The sequence below is a fragment of the Acipenser ruthenus genome, chromosome 27, assembly GCF_902713425.1.
Source record: "Acipenser ruthenus chromosome 27, fAciRut3.2 maternal haplotype, whole genome shotgun sequence".
NCBI classification, from domain to species: domain Eukaryota; kingdom Metazoa; phylum Chordata; class Actinopteri; order Acipenseriformes; family Acipenseridae; genus Acipenser; species Acipenser ruthenus.
This window is the reverse complement of record NC_081215.1, coordinates 981488-1000595: the sequence shown is the minus strand read 5'-3', so window position 1 is coordinate 1000595 and position 19108 is coordinate 981488. Positions and strand designations below refer to the sequence as shown.

Here is a 19108-nt window from a genome sequence, read left to right as displayed (position 1 = left end):
ATTCTGCAGAACTTTGGGTTACTGCACATTTGGGGAGAACAGTTTTGATGCTGCAAAAGGCAGCTGGAAGGGGTGGTCATGAAAACATGCTATCGAATGCATCACAGTTACAGCTCAGCCCAGACATGAAAAAAAAAAGAATAGTGGGCGTGATTCTGCAAGCTCTTTATTCCAATTTGTGATTGGGAAAACACACAAAGTACAATTTTAAAACCAATAAGAAACAACTTCAGACTGCTCACAAGCCTCTAAATTAAATGTAAGATTGTTCGTTTCTGGTTTGGTGACTTTATCAGGTGCAGTTTTACTGGCTGTAAAAATTGTGCGAATGACGTGGAGCAAAATACCAGAAACAAAGCTGGTCATTCTTGCCTGCAGAACCAAAGCATCCAGGTGCCACAGTCATCTGGGGGCAGTGATGCAGCATATAGGTGCCCACATGGTTCCAAGCCCCCTCTTGATGCTTTGCATAGCAAATTGCCATGTCCTCGTGACTGCGACTTTGCACGCAGAAGGTATAGATAGCAAGCATGCTTTTGTTTCTGTGTCCTTCTCAGGCTTCTTGGAACCAAGCGCTCATTTTCAACTAGGCAATGAAATCAGACGCTTAAAAATAGTACTGAAGGCTGTTAGGGATATTATGCTGCCTGTCGGATCTAAAAGGGCTTCTTGGTGAAAACCCCAAGGCCAAGCAGAGGCAAAAGGCACGCATCCCAGCACTGCCAGTGACAGCCTCGAACTCTTACAGAGGGGCTAGCATTGCAAACCAAGCCTATTTTAGTGCAGCTGAAGTCAAGACCAGACTTGCTGTATATTAATTAAAGCAGCGTGTGCGAGGGATGATCCGATTGCGTCTTCTGATCATTTGGTGATATACTGTAGCCTCTGCTGGTTTCAGCTGCAGCTCGAGTTTTATAGAAGGGGAGATTGTAAGATATGTGAACATTCCTTTTTTTTTAACCTCACGACAGTGGCTCGAAGAATGAAGTGACAATTCTGCCGTCTTAATAAAATCTTTGTGGTTTTTCTGGAACATGAAGTCATGTTTCGTTTTGCTTTTTTTTTTTTTCTAGGAATACCGCCGTGGGCCTTGGGCACGACATCGCTCTCCCTCAGCACCTCATTAAAAAGAAAAATAAATAAATCAATCTCTGTCACCCAAAGGCTAGTGCTTCATAGAAAATCAATCCTCTTGAGGCTTCTGGTAACAACTTCTCAGATTGCATGCGAAAATAAAAATAATTTCACCTGTGTTAACTGCAGTCCAAGTGCAGCACATTAGGGGTTCACTTGCTGTAGTTCCACCAGGCTTTTAGAGTAACCGAACAGATTAGAGCATTTAGAAATCCAGTATTTTTCTTCTGCAACAGGTGCTGTTATGTTATCACCATCTGGTTGGCTTGTAGTGAGGACACCATTTTAAAAAATGCTTTATAGATTTCTAACATCCTGGTTTAATCACCCCTCCACCCCATCGGGGAGTTGCAATTGCAGTGGGAAACTCGAATCACAAATGACCACAGTGTTATCTGCAGTGTCACAGATGCCCTCTGACCCACACGGCCCGGCTGATCTGCCTACAATAAAAAGCACGCTTATCCAGTCAATACGGTGCATTCAGCCAGTGCCAGAAGGGGCTATTATGGCTCCCCAGCTTGACTGATTGAAAATGTAAACTTGTCTCATTCATTGATTTCGTGTAATTGATTATGTGGTAGACTACTAGTATCATGTAGCCTACAATTACATGGGACAGGAACAGGCCCTATCCTAGATTCAATCCTGCCCTCTGATTGGTTGCGAGGTTGTATGTAAACTGTCAATTACAAACCTTATATCCTAAACTGATGCACTATCCTTGCACTATTGCACTGCTAATCTGTCGTTGTAGATATAACTTGTTGCAATCCTAGTTCATATTTCAGTAGTATTATTTGCCCTAACTGTAAACTGCACTGTATTGAAACAATAATCTTGCATTGTAACCCTGTACTGCCCTGTAACACCTGTAAGTCGCCTTGGATAAAGGCGTTTGACAAATAAATAAATAATAATAACAAAAATTAAGAGCATGAGCCAGAAGTTACCTCCACTGCACAAAGAGCTGTCTATATTTCAGCTGCAAGCCCTGACCCCAAACTCCATTAAAAAGCAGTTAGCGAGAGATCTGTCCCTAAACTAATAACACCTTGTGACTGCCCACAAGCCGCCAACAAAGCAGAAACTCTCACTGATGTGTGAAATCTGTGCAAAACACCAAGCGCTGGGTTCCTTTTAATTAGCACGAGAGAGGGGGAAAAAAACAACACTGAAGATGCATTTCAAATCAGTGTACATCTACACCAGCAACCAGCAAGAACCAGCCTAGGATTGATCAGCTCAAAACTAACAAGCACGAGATTCAAAAGCAAAACACAACTGCAGCGATCGCCTGTGAACTGCAACACCTGGCATGTTTATCCAAGACGACTCACAGGTGTCACAATGCAAAAAATACAGTGCAGTTTACAGTAAGGGCAAATGATCCTACTGAAATATGAACTAGGATGCATCATCTCAATAGATATCACATGCATGCCGTCCCCAAATGTTGTTGTTTTATTTTTAATAAAATCCACTGCATAGTCTGGGGGTGTTGACAGTAGAACTGCTAATACATTCAAAAGCTGGTATCTCAAGGACTAAAAAAAAAAAAAAAAACACATGAATAAGTAATATTTCATTTTAAAAGTCACGCACAATATCCCAAAATGTCAGTATCTGTACATAGTGTTAAATACAAATGCTGTATTTTATTAACAACAGATGAGAATTACATGTGTGGAAAATGTGACATAAGGGAAACAAATGATTATGAATCGTAGTAATTTACAAATGATTCATTTAATGTGGGGTTCAACATTTTACTTATTTTCTGTCCCCCCCCCCCCCCCCCCCTATTCCCCACACAATAAGCACTCCTGGTCTCAAGCACATCCTTCGGAATGTGTTTGTCACTGTGCTCTAAATAATTCCTCTGTGTTACACAGGAGTTCTGCTTGTGCAGCCGCCTCATTCACTATCACCTGCTTTAACCTGAAAAGCAGCCCTTTGCAGGAACATGCTTCTTTTTATGGAACTGCTTAGAAACAATACAAATTAAATCAAATTAAAAAAAAAAACATTACATATATCAAGTCACATCATTTTAACTGGATTTTTCTATTGCTGTTTTCCACTGTCAAGTCAACTTAGGGCTTTCAAAGCAGATTCAATGATAATACATTATTTGTGGAGTATTTGTTCGGATGAACGGGCACACTTTACTGTGGTAATAAGCAGCCACAGAGATATTCTTAAACTGAGATGTTACGCAATAACCCCAAAGGGATGGCACCTGGCGGTCTTTTGAACTTACCTGAGTGACGCAGTCTTTTGCAATCTAGTCTATACAAGTCTTTCCCTTCTAAGCTTCTTTACACTTGGGTTTACAGTCAAATTCTCATAATGAAATACAACCTGCATCGATAACCAGCACCAGCAGCTGAGATGTTTTTCTTGTTTAAACCTAGTTGTCATAATAAAAACCTCCCCACTTCTAAATGTCTGGGGGAGTTTTATGTATTTCCTTCATTCAGGTGGCAAACGGCTTGGGGTTTAGTTCATCTGCATTGAATGAACGCAGAATGCTCTGTTCTTTCTAGAATTTCTAGAATGGAAAAGTGCCTCACAGTTTGATGCAGTAAAATCATTTTGCCATGGAAACCCCAATCCTAATAAATCCTGATAAATTCATAAGCTACAGTAGATAGGTATTTCATGCAAATAAACAGCTTACAGAATATCTTGCAAAATAATATCTATCTATCAGATTTCCTTTAATTGCAACTCAAATAAATAGCCTTAACCCTAAAGTCTCCAGGTGACAGAATAGTGTTTTTCTGATTCATTTTGCTTCAATCGCCTTTCAACAGAATGGGGAATTCATTTCAGTGCAACAACGCAACAAAAGCCATGAAATAGGATTTATTCCAGTTGGGTCCCACAGCCAAATAAATGTGTAGAGGTGATGGATTTACAAGCTGCGGGTTTATCATATCGCTGATCAGAAGGTAAAGAAGTGCCTTATGAAAGGAACACAGAAAAAATGTCACTGGGGAGTAATGGAAACACTTTACAATGCATGGCAGAGCATATGAAGAGGCTGTCTGCATGAGCAATTGAATACACTGTATGCAATGTGCTCCACTATGACGTGGTGTTATTTTATGACTACACTATGCTATGCTTCTACCTTGGTACACCACCCTATTTTTGCTTCATAAGAAATCAATAGCTTGAAACAAATACTTTATAAAGTGATGTATTGCAGTATTTTGGGCACTACAGATTTAGCAAGGAACCTGTTTGATCAAATTCCCAGAACCGACCTGCACTGTCAGTTTAGGGATGGAAATAAAGACTCACACATTCCGGTGTGTCTTATTAAACTCATAGTGAAACTGGGAGTAGATCAAAGTACTATGCAACGGGAGTCTTGTTTCCATCCCCGACTTTCAATACTCACCCTAACCTGGAGGAGCTGTGAAACCCAGGCCCTTGCTAACCCTGTACAATCCCTCACGTTGGAAAACAAGCAGCTGCATGAGACGTACCTCCGTGCACAAATCCATGCAGAGTGCAGTCTGACGGACCCACGAGATGGATCAGGCTGGACTGGCTGAATCCCACGGTGTACTCCTCTAAAAATTAAAAAGAAAAAAGAGAACACAACATCTGAAACAGATTCTTACACACTGCACAAATGTATCAGCCAAACCCAGGAACTGAACTATTCCGGCTGGTTTCACAGACCAAGAATTGTGCTAACTGTGGATCTGTGAAACCGGCCTTTGGAGTATGCAATATATGAAAAGTTGACAAAGATGTATAGCACCATAGATGCAAATAGTGTTCTAATAAAAAGAGTTTCTGTTTTGGTTTTGAGATGTGCCGGGTTTGACTGACTGAGACTAAGAAAAACATTGTGTTAGTTCTTCGTTTAATCTTTTATAACAAACAGGCCTGGTTCTCAGCGGGTGAAATGATCAATAGCATGCTAAGCTGCTTCATGTCTTTCTCTCTCATGAATTCAGCTATGATTTATGTATGTATCTATCTATTTATTTATTAACATGGCTAGTTTAACCGAACAGAGAAATCTCAAAACTGACAGTTGCCAGGGCAATGTTATAGCCAAACATCCGTCTTTAAAAAGTACCAAATAAACTACAAGTCTGATAAAGATCACCAATGGCTTTTGGCCAACTGCGCGAATAAAATCCTAGAGAATGCATTTCCGCTGCACAGCCTGGAATTGTTTTTTTTTTTTTTTTTTTACCTGTGGTCTGAAATTAAACTCCACAAAGAGAAATGACGGTTATTCATAATGTACCTCCAAGTATAAAAATACAAGCCTTACCTTTAGTTTGTCTGTCTGCAATGTAGGCAGCGCAAGGAAATGGAAAATGTTAATTAAACACTGTTGTAACGTTAGCGTTTTTTTTTTTTTAAATTCTGTAGAGCGTTTTAAAGATGAAATAAAAGCTAAACTCTTGTGTGTGTCATTGTGGCCCGTCCCGGCAGATACAGGGTTAATACAATCCAGTTCAGCATTGCTCTTTCTTGTGTTGCTCTGTTGATTGCTTTTATGCTGTATTTCCCCCCTATGCTTTTCCTAGCAGTTAACTGAACTGGGCCCATGGGTACAGTTTACCAACGCCTCGTGCTTTACAGGTTTCAGAATGATCTTTCTTCTTGGTATTTTGGCCACTGTGCAGGTTGTATATTATGGATTACGCATTACACTTACCCAGGGGCTGCTGTAAGAATGTCACATCAAGCAGAACTGTGGCATGTTCTGATTTGTGTGATTACATGCAACCTTATTAATAGCTCATCATTACCCCACCTCTAGGCTAAACCGTACCAGAATGGTTGAGTTAAGGACACCAAAAGGATTCCTCTAATTTTGAATGTTTCAGCAAACATCTGGGGGAAATAAAAGGCATTTTTTTAATATGAAGTCTCCATGGTACATTGTATCATTTCAAATAAAATCCTACAGGACTTCTTAGGCTTTCAGTGCACTTTTAAATGGTACACTGGCCACTCTAGACAGATTTGGGACCAGGAAAATAAATGTTTTAATAACAAGACAGCATGAAGTTTTCTGTGTATTAGGGTAGACCCAGGGATGGAAATAAGACTCCTAGTACTGCATAGCAGATTCATCCAGGTTTTAATACGAGCTGCATTAATCTATAGGCAACAAGCTCAGGTGTGTCTTATTAGACTCATGGTAAAACCAGGAATGGAGCAAACTGGTATGCGATGGGTCTTATTTCTATCCCAGTGGCACTGGATCAGCAGGCATGTGGGAAATGAAAAGAGGTGGCGATGCCTCCAGTCACAAAGCCGTGTTTCCACAGATGTGAAGTTGAAACAGTGTCTGGATACCTGGGCTGATGACTGGAATGATGGCTTCCCCGTTCCTCTCTTTGGTCTCCAGCCTCTCCATCTTCTGAGCTTCGTAGCGTTTCTTTCCTTCCTCTTCCTGCTCCGGGCTGGCGTACTGCGGAACCACAAACAAAACAAAAGCCTGGTTACAGTCAAACGTTTCCCTTCTCCCCGCTGGAGGCCCCCGCAGTTACATTTCAGCTTGGAAAATGAATTCCTGAAACCCACTGCCAGCAGACTTATTCCTGCGACGACATAAGCCAGTAGAAAAATACATATGTCATGTTCATGCTTAAAACCCAGAGAGAAAAACACCTCCCCAACAAATACAGACAACAGTTTTACAGGCAACGGCAAATGACATTTCTCTTTTAGCACATGGCAATGTAACCTTTCAACTCGTTCAAAGTTCACTGAAAATCGGACCCTATCGGAAGTTAAGGACCCAGTCGAAACACTGACAGAAAGGGCAAACGAATAACCGACAACGTAGAGAATAGAAAACGTTACAGCACATTTTCTATCAAAGTCACTTTGATCAGATGTGGCTGAATGCCTAAATTCTGGGTCTGGGCTGCTTTGTAGTTGACTTCATTACCTTGCATCTGTCCTCACATACAGCACCACCTGCCTGGTTTGTGAAGGTAACGGTTTCCTGCTGGAAGGCTGATTGACAGATGGTGCATGTATTTCTGCATGTGCACGAGGCAATATCCCTCAGAAGACCTGGGGAAGCTTGCATTACAGGGAAACTGAGCTTCTGCATGTCGGCAGGGATAGAGAAGCAATAATGAATCAAATATTGATCAACACAGCTTTTTGCCTCAATTAAACACGCATTGATCAACAAATCGCCCTGCTGCCCTATTGAGAGCCTGCTGTATACATTATGTTCACAGCGTTCGCATGTTTCCGGTTGTATTTGAAGGCTCTTGTGAAGAGTCTACATGCAGGGTTGATTTATCACCTGTCTGACAGTCGATGCTGAAGGCATTGAAAAATAACTTCTGGTCGAAACGTTTGTCACTGAATTTCAGTATTTCTAAAACAAAGCCTTTCCATGTATTGTTCTGGGAATAAAAGGTTACAAGGAGCTCTAGGGGGGAGTGGATTTGGGTTCACGGATCACAACTGAAACTATGGAATAGCATTTCATTGCATGTTTTCCAGTATTACTGTTAAACTGCATTCCCAACGGCTCGAGCGAATTCAGTTTGTTGAAGTACTTACTCAAGACAGTGCTGACTAAGCTAAAGAGGTATTTGTAAAGCACTTTGGGAATGGCTGATTCACTTCCCAAGGAATCTGATTTTAATGGTATGCTAACTGCCACAACATGATATTAAACATTCATAACATGGCAAAAGCTTGAGATGTTCATTTCAATACCAAACACACAGACAGAAAAATGCAAAAACAAACCACGGACCACACAACTTTGTGATGGGTGTTTCAGGAATTTTCCGTTGGATAATAAACAATGCATTTCCTCCAAAATAACTTGAAAAATGTTGGTCTAATTTTATTTGAATCATTTACTGAGAACAAAACAACGGAGACAAATACCAAGAATATTTTTTCTCTGGGATGGTTTGACCTCTATTAACCCATGCGCTTAAAAACAAAACAAAAACAAAAAAACGCTTTTGTCAGTCCCAGCAATCCTCTATAAATATTAAACTGAACTGAAGAACGCAAAGGCTGTGCTGCAGATTTAAAGAGCAATCAGGTCAGCTGATCCACATATAATATGTAGCAAGGATGGATGAGATCCTCATGCATAGCGGTGCGATCCATTCCAGGTTTTTCTGTGAGCTTAAAAACACCTCCTTGCCAAACATCAGAGTTATCAGAACGAATGTATTTTTCTTCTTGTTTAGATTCACGGTATATCATTCTATGCGTCAGTCTTCAAACCCTCAGAAGTTTAAAGCACCCCTGGTGACCTCAATAGAGCTCGCAGAATCAAGTCTACATTCTAACTACATTAGATATTCCAGAGTCACCATTAACCTGTCCTCAGGCAACACTAACCCCCAGGGGATGTAAGAAACAGCACACCTGCTCTTACGCAGAGTCTCTTACGCTATCTCTTACATAAGGGACACTCTGGTATAAACAAGGGGTGTGCTGATACTTGTACCCGTAATTGCCTATTCAAAAAGATAAAAAGCTGTCCTTCCCTCGACTTTATAATGCCAATCAATGGCAATAAACTTCTGCACTGAGTGTTTCAAAAGCTGTTGGTTTATAGTCCCCGGGATGTGATGAGTTAAACAAAATATGATACAAAATATATTTGTTGTGATGATTCAGATACTCCCTACCTGTGCCAAGTGGCTCTTTGAGGTATAGCGGTGTGCAAAATCTCTTACAAAAATCAAACTAAAATAATAAAAATCAGTAAGCACCCACATTCCAGTAAAAAGATTTCACCTCTGCGCAGCTGTCCAGCTGTTTATTGCCTGTTGAACCCAGACGTGCCAACATATTGGATGGTAACAATGATTGATTTCTTTCTTCCATGACTCAAACGGTTTGACCAGAAACATGCACAGTATGTCTCAAAACGATATTAAACAAACTAAACCTACGGTTACAGCAGTGATTATTTTTATTTTTCCTCCACTTACCTCAATTTGAGGAACTTCAATGATCTTGTCAACGTTTTGAAGGGAGAACGGAACATACCACAGCGTTGCCTTATTTGTTACCTTTTTGGAGCCTGTAAAAAGAGAGAAATGACATTAAAGCCACCAGGTACTTCATCTCATTTGACTGTGATTCTGAAACCGTACCGCATGTGCTGTGCTTCGTCTTGTTTGCAAATTAAAAAGCTGCATTCAAAATCGTTTCTAAAAATCTATGCAAATCTTGTACCTTTTGTATAACTAAATGTCCACCAATTCCAAACTCAAATTTAAAGCAGCACAAGGCACTTTCAATGTCATGTATTACCTCATGTTAAATAAGACCTGTGGAGACGCATTTCCCAGCACATCTAGTCTATAATTCATAGAAGGCAGCATGCAACATGGGTGGACAAGTCTTAGGGGTAGGGTAGAGATTAAACACAATGAAAAAAGCTGTAATTATTAAGCCTCTCCGGGGAAAGGTTGTCTGTTCAAATTGATGATAAAATGATTTATTAAAATCAAATCAGCACTTAAAGAGATTATGAGATCAGCAGAGTGGATATTAATTGGTCCCCCCGGTACAGCAGCTAATGGCTCCCGGCAATGGTGATACCATAACTCTTCATCAAGCTCTGTGCTAACTGGGGAAGCCACCAGAGACCTTCCCCTCGGTCTAGGACAGGACACTTTGAAAACACTTGTCAATGTTCAAGTGAGGTTTTTATATCATGTCAAAGTGCTTTACATGAGTGCTTTACAGTTGGGCAGACTGCCTTTTGACGTCTCGTGGTTGGACAGGAGCAGTAATGTGGCCCGGTGTGTGCACAACTAGGCATCTTCTACCATCAGAGATGGAAAAGAGACTCCCACTGCACAGCAGGTTGATCCACTCCTGGTTTTACTATGGGTTGAATAATGCACACCTGAGCTTGTCACCTATACACTGGGGCTGTTCAAGCCTGTATTAAAACCTGGCATATGTGAAATTGCTATGCAATAGGAGTTATTTCCATCCATGTGCCATGCAACAGTAAGGGGTGATAGAGAGATCCTACAGTTATGTAATGCCGTCCTCCGAACGTGTGATTCGGCTAAGCGACAAGCATATAATTCTGAATATCCTTACAGGGCCCAGTCGAAGACACAGCAAATCTATGTACAGTAACGTCCACATGTGCTTTATGTTGTCTTCCTACAGCCTTGCGCACAATAAACCATAAAAGATAATATATATAAAACATACAAGGTGAGTGATATCGATTCTGACAGTCTGCTTTTGGGAATAACATTTGCATTATACACCCAGCCATAACCAGCCTGACCGGCTAGTTCCCATGGCAACAACACAAAGATTCTACCAGAGCAATATACCAGTGCAGTGGAGAGTGCTGTAAATTTAATTGCATCGCACACTTTCGATAAAGAGACAGGAGAGATGCATATTCGCAATGTTCACAGTACAGCTTTCAGAGGGGGAGAGAGAGGCTATAAATAACTCCACAGTTTGTTTTCAAACACACACGCTCCCCGGAGAAAGGAATTGAAGGTTAACCACAAACAAAATGAAATGTTTCATGCAAGCGGATCATCTGCAAACTGGACTTTAACGTCTGGGTCGTAACTTGAGAAGGTCTGCAAACCGCAGCACGGAAAAACGAAGCAATCAGCACATGCAGATAGTACACCTGTCATTATTTCAAATCCCTGGATTGTTGCAATGACTGTCTTGCAGGATTTATTGCTTCAGTTTTAAAAACCTCTGTGCTATAAAAGCAATAATAGCAATAAAAACAATAACTAGCCTGTATATATACCACTACACTTCTAGTATTGTACCATATTTGAGGCATCACACACAGACATTACCACAGAGGGTGGTTCCAACTTAAGCCTCAAGCAAGCTTACCTGTATTCAAATGAGATGTTAACCTACAGCACAGTGCCATCTAGTGTTTAGTAATTGTCATGCCACCCTCCTGACGGATGAATAATACCCATTGGCACACAGCACATTTTTATTCTCCAATTGTTTATTTCACTGTCGATTATTTTTTTTTTAGCTTTTTTTTTTTCTCTTTTCCCAGTTTCCCCAAACGCTCTGTTCTGCGGGAAATCTGGAAGTCTACTTTTCCTTCCCCCAAGGGATAAGCGTCCTCTGTGCGAGAGCTGGGAAGCGGAGCCAGCGTGACTGAAATCCAGAAAGATGCGCTCAGTGCCAGAGGAGCAGGGCTCCCGCCTCCGCGATGTGATCCGCACTGACTGAATGCGATTAACCTGGGAGAGCAGATCTGAATGTCAAGCCCGCGGACAGCATTACAGCCCCAGCCTTCTGACTGGGAAGAGGGCAACAACCTGCTTCACCCACCGTGCCACTGAAGAAAAAGCACCTTCTTTAAAACAACACGCTTTGACTCCATTTGTCTCAAAAACTGTACTGGCAAGGGGTTGATCCCACGAAGTACTTCTGCTTTTCTTGATTTAAATACATTTAAATTATTAAATTGGGGAATTGGTTCAATTATAATCTTGAATTACAGTTTATCAAATGACATAATAACCCCCTTCTACTCAAACTCTTCGTATAAATGCAGTACTGTGAACCATTAATATGGCATTAACCTCATAGTACACTGACAACAGCAGCCAATCTCAAGGAACTATAATAATAATAATAATAATAATAATAATAATAATAATAATAATAATCTTCAGCATTACTTCAAGAAGGGAAGATTTTATTAATGGAGAAAACAGCGAAAGAGACGGAATGAAGACTGGGGAAGGTTGGGAGGAAAACAAAATTTGATTCAAGACTCAAGTCTAGCTCATTGAAAAAAAAAAGTAAAGACAAACCCTGAGGAAGCACACGCACACAACTCCTGTGCATTCCACAATAAAAGCACAGGAGGGATGGAAGCGCAGCCTGGAATATAAGTGACACCCATTCAGTTAGTTCTATATCAGCAGCAGAACCGTGCAGGCTGGGTGAAGGCTGACGCTAATGAAATGTGACAGAAGCAAATAATGTCTGCTCCCATTATCTTCTCTCCCCCCAGGCTCTGCAGGAGCAGCTTAAAGAGGAAACACCAAAACAGCGCGATACTGAGCTGCAGTGTGCCCCCTCCACCAGCACGCACACAGCACTGTGTGTTACTGAACAACACCAACACAGCGCGATGCTGAGATGCAGTGTGCTGCCTCCACCAGCACGCACACAGCACTATGTGTTACTGAACAACACCAACACAGCGCGATGCTGAGATGCAGTGTGCTCCCTCCACCAGCACGCACACAGCACTGTGTGTTACTGAACAACACCAACACAGCGCGATGCTGAGATGCAGTGTGCACCCTCCACCAGCACGCACACAGCACTGTGTGTTACTGAACAACACCAACACAGCGCGATGCTGAGATGCAGTGTGCTCCCTCCACCAGCACGCACACAGCACTGTGTGTTACTGAACAACACCAACACAGCGCGATGCTGAGATGCAGTGTGCCCCCTCCACCAGCACGCACACAGCACTGTGCGTTACTGAACAACACCAACACAGCGCGATGCTGAGATGCAGTGTGCCCCCTCCACCAGCACGCACACAGCACTGTGTGTTACTGAACAACACCAACACAGCGCGATGCTGAGATGCAGTGTGCTCCCTCCACCAGCACGCACACAGCACTGTGTGTTACTGAACAACACCAACACAGCGTGATGCTGAGATGCAGTGTGCTCCCTCCACCAGCACGCACACAGCACTGTGCGTTACTGAACACCAACATCATACACATTTATTTATTTATTTTTAAAAAACATATTATATATAAATGACATATTCACTTTTACAGTGCCATATACTGTACAGTAAATGCCTTATTAAAGATGAAAGCTTACTGGGGTAAACTTGCATATAGTCAGAAATATAGCCTCTAGAAAGCACAGCAATTTAAAAAAAAGTCACAACTGAATTAACTATGGTGCTAAAAATGTTTAGAATCATCTTGAGTAAAAAAAAAAAAACATTTATTGACAACTCTGGTCAAAGCGAGGAATTGAACCACGAGAACTGAGGACTGTTTCAAAACTGATTTCGGGCTCCAAGGAGGTGCAAAGGCACATTCTCAGTTTGGGTAAATTGATTTTAACAGCATACTGTAAAACTACCAAGGAACAATTTATTTTTGTAGCAAATCCTCGGTTTTCATTTAAAGATCAAAGGGTGGTGTCATGCTGGAATAACCCGGCGCTTGTGGAATCGAAGGCTGCTAGAAACGACATCCAAGCAGAACAGATGGAAGAGCTTTCTCTTTCACGACTGATTGAAGAGGCAGCTTCATCATCTACGGAAACCGAGCTAGAGGTTAAGTGTTGACATGACTGCACAGCTTTGACTGACTTCCTCAAGTATTCCTCCTCGACCTGCTTTCTTATACTTTAAAATGACTTCTGAGAAAAAAAAAAAAAATCAATCACAGGATCTGTGATCTGGAGTAGATCTGCAGTGCCTGGCCACTTTATTTGGACCTTAACCGTCGTTTGCCCCGATCACAACCTCGATTATGACACGGCATAGACTCCGCAAGGGGCTGGAAGGAGACTCCAGGGATCCACTCAGTCAATCAACTATTTTATTGTGTACCCCTTGTGAGAGTTAAACAAGTCTTGATTGTGGGGAATGGATTGGTGTTTCAGTGCCAACTGGCAACGCTGTAACATCTAAACAGAGCTGATAAACAGCTGGCAGCCTGGGCAGTGGAATGCTCCCAGGAATGGTCTCGTACTACAGGAGACGTAGGAGGTGATGCCACACACCACACACATAAGCAATTAACACATTCATCAAGTGTGAGCTTCATCCAGAGCTGGCTGCCAACTAGGAAAGTGGCCTGCAAATCAAATAGGAAACTGGAACCAAATATTTCTGAGCGTCCCACAATCCCCTACGGTTTATTTAGAATTTGTGTTTTGGTCAAGGAACAAATGAGTGACCTGTTTAGGATTTATACTACTTACGAGACAGGATAACTTACAGATAATTTGCACAAACGGTTTCTGTTGCAGCGGGGCGGTCCAACCAAGTTTAGTCCTTTTTAATCCTGGATTTTTCTCAGCCTCCTTTGCATTGTTCTTGCGTACGGGTGACAAACAGCTGCTGTGCAAGGTCCCTTTCAAAACAGAGGGTTCCTACGGCTGACGAATTGCCCAAACTGTTATTTTCTTAAAAAGCGTCTCCTAAACAAAATCAGATGAAAATGTTTTGTAACCTCACTGAACTACCAAACTATTAGTGACTGGAGTGACAAAGATGATGCGAAACGAGGCAGAGAGGCATAGCGATAGGGTGCAGAAGCGCTGTACCAGGCTCTGTATGAAAACGGGTTGCCATGGAGACGGGGTGCCCAGGGAGAGGGATTTTTTTTTTTTTCGGAGGCAGTCTGAGCTGCTGGACGAATCCCAATGATGTGGAAATAAACTGCCGACGGGGAGCGAGAGGCTGGTGGAGGAGAGGGAGAGGGAGAGATGGAGAGATGGAGAAGGGGAGGGCCACTTTAATTCACCAGCAGGAGACGCTGTTTGTCAGGGGGAGATGATGCATAGTATTTCGGGGGTGGGAGCGTGGTGGATTATGTGAAAGATGAGCGATGGTGAGATGAAGCGAGGGTGAAATACTGGCATGGAGAACTACATATTGAAACTACAGCTTCCCGTAGCATTGCACCCTACGAAATCACACTTCAGAAGGGTTCATGATACCACTATAGTATATATAAAAAAAAAGATCAACTCATGGTAATATCATTAAACAACTGTAAGGTGGAGAAGTATTCTGAATGTAATATAGTGTAACAGCGGAGCATGTACATTTCAAACTCAATGATCGTCACTAAATGTGTGTAGCCCAATGCATATATCATTGTAAAAATACAAATCTTACTGCTTTATGCACAGAGCGTGGGGGAATGCGCCACCTACAGGTTCAAGCTGTTAATGCTATTCCTCAGCATTACTCATGTTGTCGGGGCCTACGTGCACCCGATTGATCAGAGGAAACGAACTCGAATGAACTTTTCTGTTGAGTGCCCTTACCTCTTGTGTTGACTTTACTCTTTTTAACAACCGCAGTGCATTCAATTACAACATGATGAAACAGCGCCCACACATAACCAAGAGCTGACTACAGCACCTGACACATCGACACAGCTGGGACTGATCCAAATCCTGCCATTGTTAAAATAATGAATACAAGGCTTGAGGATATGACAATCAAACGTCCAAGTGTGTAGATTAGTCTCTTTAGATTATCTCTGTCTGTTAAAAACATGCACAGAACAAGTAAGGTTTGTATTTTAGGAGTGTGATTTAAGTGATGCCGGTATTTCAATGGAATAGACCCCAGTATATGTGCCGCAGAAAACACAGTGGTGTGATTAAATAAACACAGCAAATCTTTTTCTTTTTAAATATAAACACCAGCAATCAACAACACAGAACGCCAATGTTAGTTCTTCTACTGCTCATACCCCTAATAATACAACAACACTAAGAAACTTTCCAGCTGAAGAGCCTCATCACTCTGGGCGGATCCAGGAAATGTTAAAACAATCAGGTCCTCTTTGCTGACGCAGGCAGACAGGCTGAACCCCTTTGCATGTCGGTTTGCATAGTCAAAGAAACTCCTGTCTGGTTCCTGCACGGTCTGTTTGGTTAACCGTCGCGGCACCTGATTTGTACTGGAAAGCGATTCCTCGTGTAGCATTTCCATACGATTCGTGAGTGGTTGATGGCCGTGGAAGGAAGGAATGCAGAGATCAAGGAGGCTGTGTGGTCCAGTGGTTAAAGAAAAGGGCTTGTAACCAGGAGGTCCCCGGTTCAAATCCCCCCTCAGCCACTGACTCATTGTGTGACCCTGAGCAAGTCACTTAACCTCCTTGTGCTCCGTCTTTCGGGTGAGACGTAATTGTGAGTGACTCTGCAGCTGATGCATAGTTCACACTCCCTAGTCTCTGTAAGTCGCCTTCTGTAAGTCCTCTGCTAAATAAACAAATAATAATAATAATAATAATCTAGGGAGGATAACTAATTGACTAAAGATTTATTTTTTTAAAGAGGCGTTGTTTTCCAGTGCACATTAGACAGACAGACTGACTCTGAAACTTTAAGCACTGTTCAGTTAATATGATTGGTCTGCAGACTGTAATAAATGGATGCCAGTTTAACAGAGAGGGGCAATGCCGGCCCGTGCCCACCTGTAAGGATGTTTTCTGCCATGACGTTGACCTGCACCTCCACAGAGTGTCTGGATGTGTAGGTGAGCTCCGCGCTCACGTGAGCCACCTCTCCGATCAGCATGGGGTGGAGGAAATCAGTGCGTTCCACGCGAGCCAGAGCTGCCACACAGCGATCCTACACAACAGACACAAACATGCGCCAATCAGCTCCCTGAAATGCTTTTGAAAATACAACAATATTTAGGACCGGGAACCAATGTGTTTTTTTTTTTTTTTCCTGCAAAACATAATACTCGAATGTTCTTTCACTTAGAATTTGCAGGAATGAATTCTAGGGAATAAATGACGGTACCCCTTCAAATGACCTTTTAAATAAAGTCCAGCTGCTGTCTTTTTAGTATATCAAATGCATCGCTGAGCACATAAATGCAATACAACTTTAATCCCATTTACTTGATTGTAATAACAATGCTTCCAATAAACTGGATCCCACTTGAATCCAATTTCTTCGACTGTAAAAACACCCCTGCCTTTAAGACAGTTTGGGTTAGCAAGTAGCTTTGATTTACAGAGATGAATTGCACATCAAAATTAAACTATCCCATTATCCTGCGGTTCCAATCTAGACCTTGCCCTGAACATAAAATACATGCATGCCTTGCTGTTGAACAGCATAGCGAAATCAACTACTACGCGCTGCGTCTGAGTTCAATAAATCCAAATTTGTATTGTATTGTAATGATTTCGTAACTACTGAAGTAGGCATTACTGTATATGGATTCGAAATGCACATGTTAAAGCAGCACAGATCTGTTTTTACCAGGAGAACCCTGAACCAAACAGCAAAATGCCTAACGCTGAAGCGACATCTAGTGGACTCTCTGAATACTGCACAGGGTATGGGGGATTGAATCGAATTACAGAAACTTGCACAGCAGCAGTATATTGGTTAGGGTATTCTTAATAAGATCAGTACTACTGTATAAAGGTCAGCTGAGCTGTGCTCATTTATAGGACGTCCCGCCAATGGCGACTCAGAGGCTGACATGTGGAGAGTAAATTTTTTTTTTTTCATCTGTATTTGGAAAAGGAGACTGTGTAAGTAAAAAGCAGACGAAGTTCAACGATGTGTTGTTTCAAGTGACGATATATAACCAACCTCCAACACAATCGCCAATAATAAGATTTAATTAAGCCCACTTTTCTAATGATATTTAAGTGGGCTTATTTTTGTAACTCTAAAGCAGTTTGCTTGTGTAAGTTACCTGCAGATTTGCAGAATGTTTCATCAAAGTGAAATTTCACCAGCAGTAGTTTTGTGCTTAAGATTGTGCTTCATCTTAATTAACTATGAGGTTTTCAGAATGCTCTGTATTCCACCACAGAAGCACACGTATGTAAAAAAAAAGAATTTCTGCCTTAAAAAGAAAACTCTATTACGTACTGCTCAGTACAATAGCAAATGTGAAATAATGTTTAATACCCAACTGAAAGGTAGTTTTGTTTGTATGTTCTTGAAAAGGCCCTGCCCATGGTTTAAACGTTGCCGTTTAGTTTACTGCAGGTAGTTTCCTAAAAACAATTACAGTGTCAGCCTCAGTTACAAGACTATGTGCTGTTTGTGCCTCATAACGAGAATGAAAGTGCTGGTGGAATGGCATTATGGAGTGTGACAGAGAAAGAATGAATCCTGGTTATAAATCTCCGCCCCCTTTCTAGATGGCCGACTTCCAACTATCCCTTGGAATGAATTGTCAGACCATCCAGTCCGGGGCACTCTGTTCCCTTTACACAGAGCCCTCACAGGTCGGAAGGGAGATTTACAACCAAGATTCATTCTTTCTCTGTCAGCCAATGGGAGCCCGGAGCATGCTGTCTTGTCGCTGGTCCCCCTGTATTAAGGGCACTCTTATAAAGCTGTGTGTGGGTTTGCTGCATTTCTGACCCACTCACCCCCGACTGCGTGTTGCAGTGGCGAGTGCTGATGATGCCCCCCGCTTCTTCAATCATTTTCAAGATGGTGCCTCCGTGCACATTGCCTACAATGTTGGCATCATCAGGACGCATGATCCTGTGGAAAAAAAAGGGAGAGAAACAAAACTGTTTGTCCTGTTTTCTGTGAAGCTGGGATGCCAAATGCTCTGCACTGTACCGATATATATATCCCTCTGTTTATTTCAGGAGCTTTGAAACGCCTCGCTGAACACCATGCACACTCACCACCTACCGATGCTGTTTGCTGTACCACTCCAATCCTTTTAGCACCTTTTTCAACATGATCGCAGTTCTGGTTTTGAGTTTTCAGTCACCAGTTTCTGAGGAACGCATCCCATGAGTTGTGTTGGCAGGTGATCATAGGATCTGGGTAAAAGGTTTCCTTCCTGTCTTGTCAAAGTAAAAGTCCCCTCTTTACAGCTAAGCTTTCTACAGAAAGTAAAGCGAAAGCCACCTGCTCTTCAAATCTTACTTGCACACAACAATTAAACAAACAAGAGTCTGAAATTTGTAGGTAAGACATGGATTACAACGAAGCCACTCCATTGGTTAGTTTTAAACATTGTTTTAGTGCTGGGGCGAGCATGGGTTTGAATATAATATTACAACACATACTAGAATACTCTTTCATTTTGAATTAGCTGGAAAAGAGTTATTCCTAACATTGCAGCAGCACCTGTTACATTTCCTATTAAAGAAAGGCTATAGAGAAACACTCTTCTGTACAGCAGAACGTGTGTTATCTACTGCAGATGTTCATCTATGCATTT

At 41.9% G+C, this 19108-nt stretch overlaps 1 protein-coding gene across 4 annotated transcripts in view; it reads right to left on the bottom strand.

Annotated features, from left to right (window-relative positions):
• LOC117425310 (cytosolic acyl coenzyme A thioester hydrolase) overlaps positions 1 to 19108 on the bottom strand; it is a 58452-nt gene that overhangs the window by 32617 nt on the left and 6727 nt on the right. For 2 of the 4 annotated variants that reach the window (XM_059002217.1, XM_059002219.1), the window contains exons 2-7: positions 18297 to 18414; positions 16362 to 16518; positions 9111 to 9202; positions 6478 to 6592; positions 5441 to 5455; positions 4635 to 4721 (exon numbers count right to left, since the gene is read on the bottom strand). In XM_059002217.1, the coding sequence (XP_058858200.1) occupies positions 4635 to 4721; positions 5441 to 5455; positions 6478 to 6592; positions 9111 to 9202; positions 16362 to 16518; positions 18297 to 18414 (584 nt within the window). Of the gene's footprint in view, positions 1 to 4634; positions 4722 to 5440; positions 5456 to 6477; positions 6593 to 9110; positions 9203 to 16361; positions 16519 to 18296; positions 18415 to 18570; positions 18669 to 19108 lie in introns of those variants that run through there. The other 2 variants (XM_059002218.1, XM_059002216.1) reach the window with 2 other exon arrangements.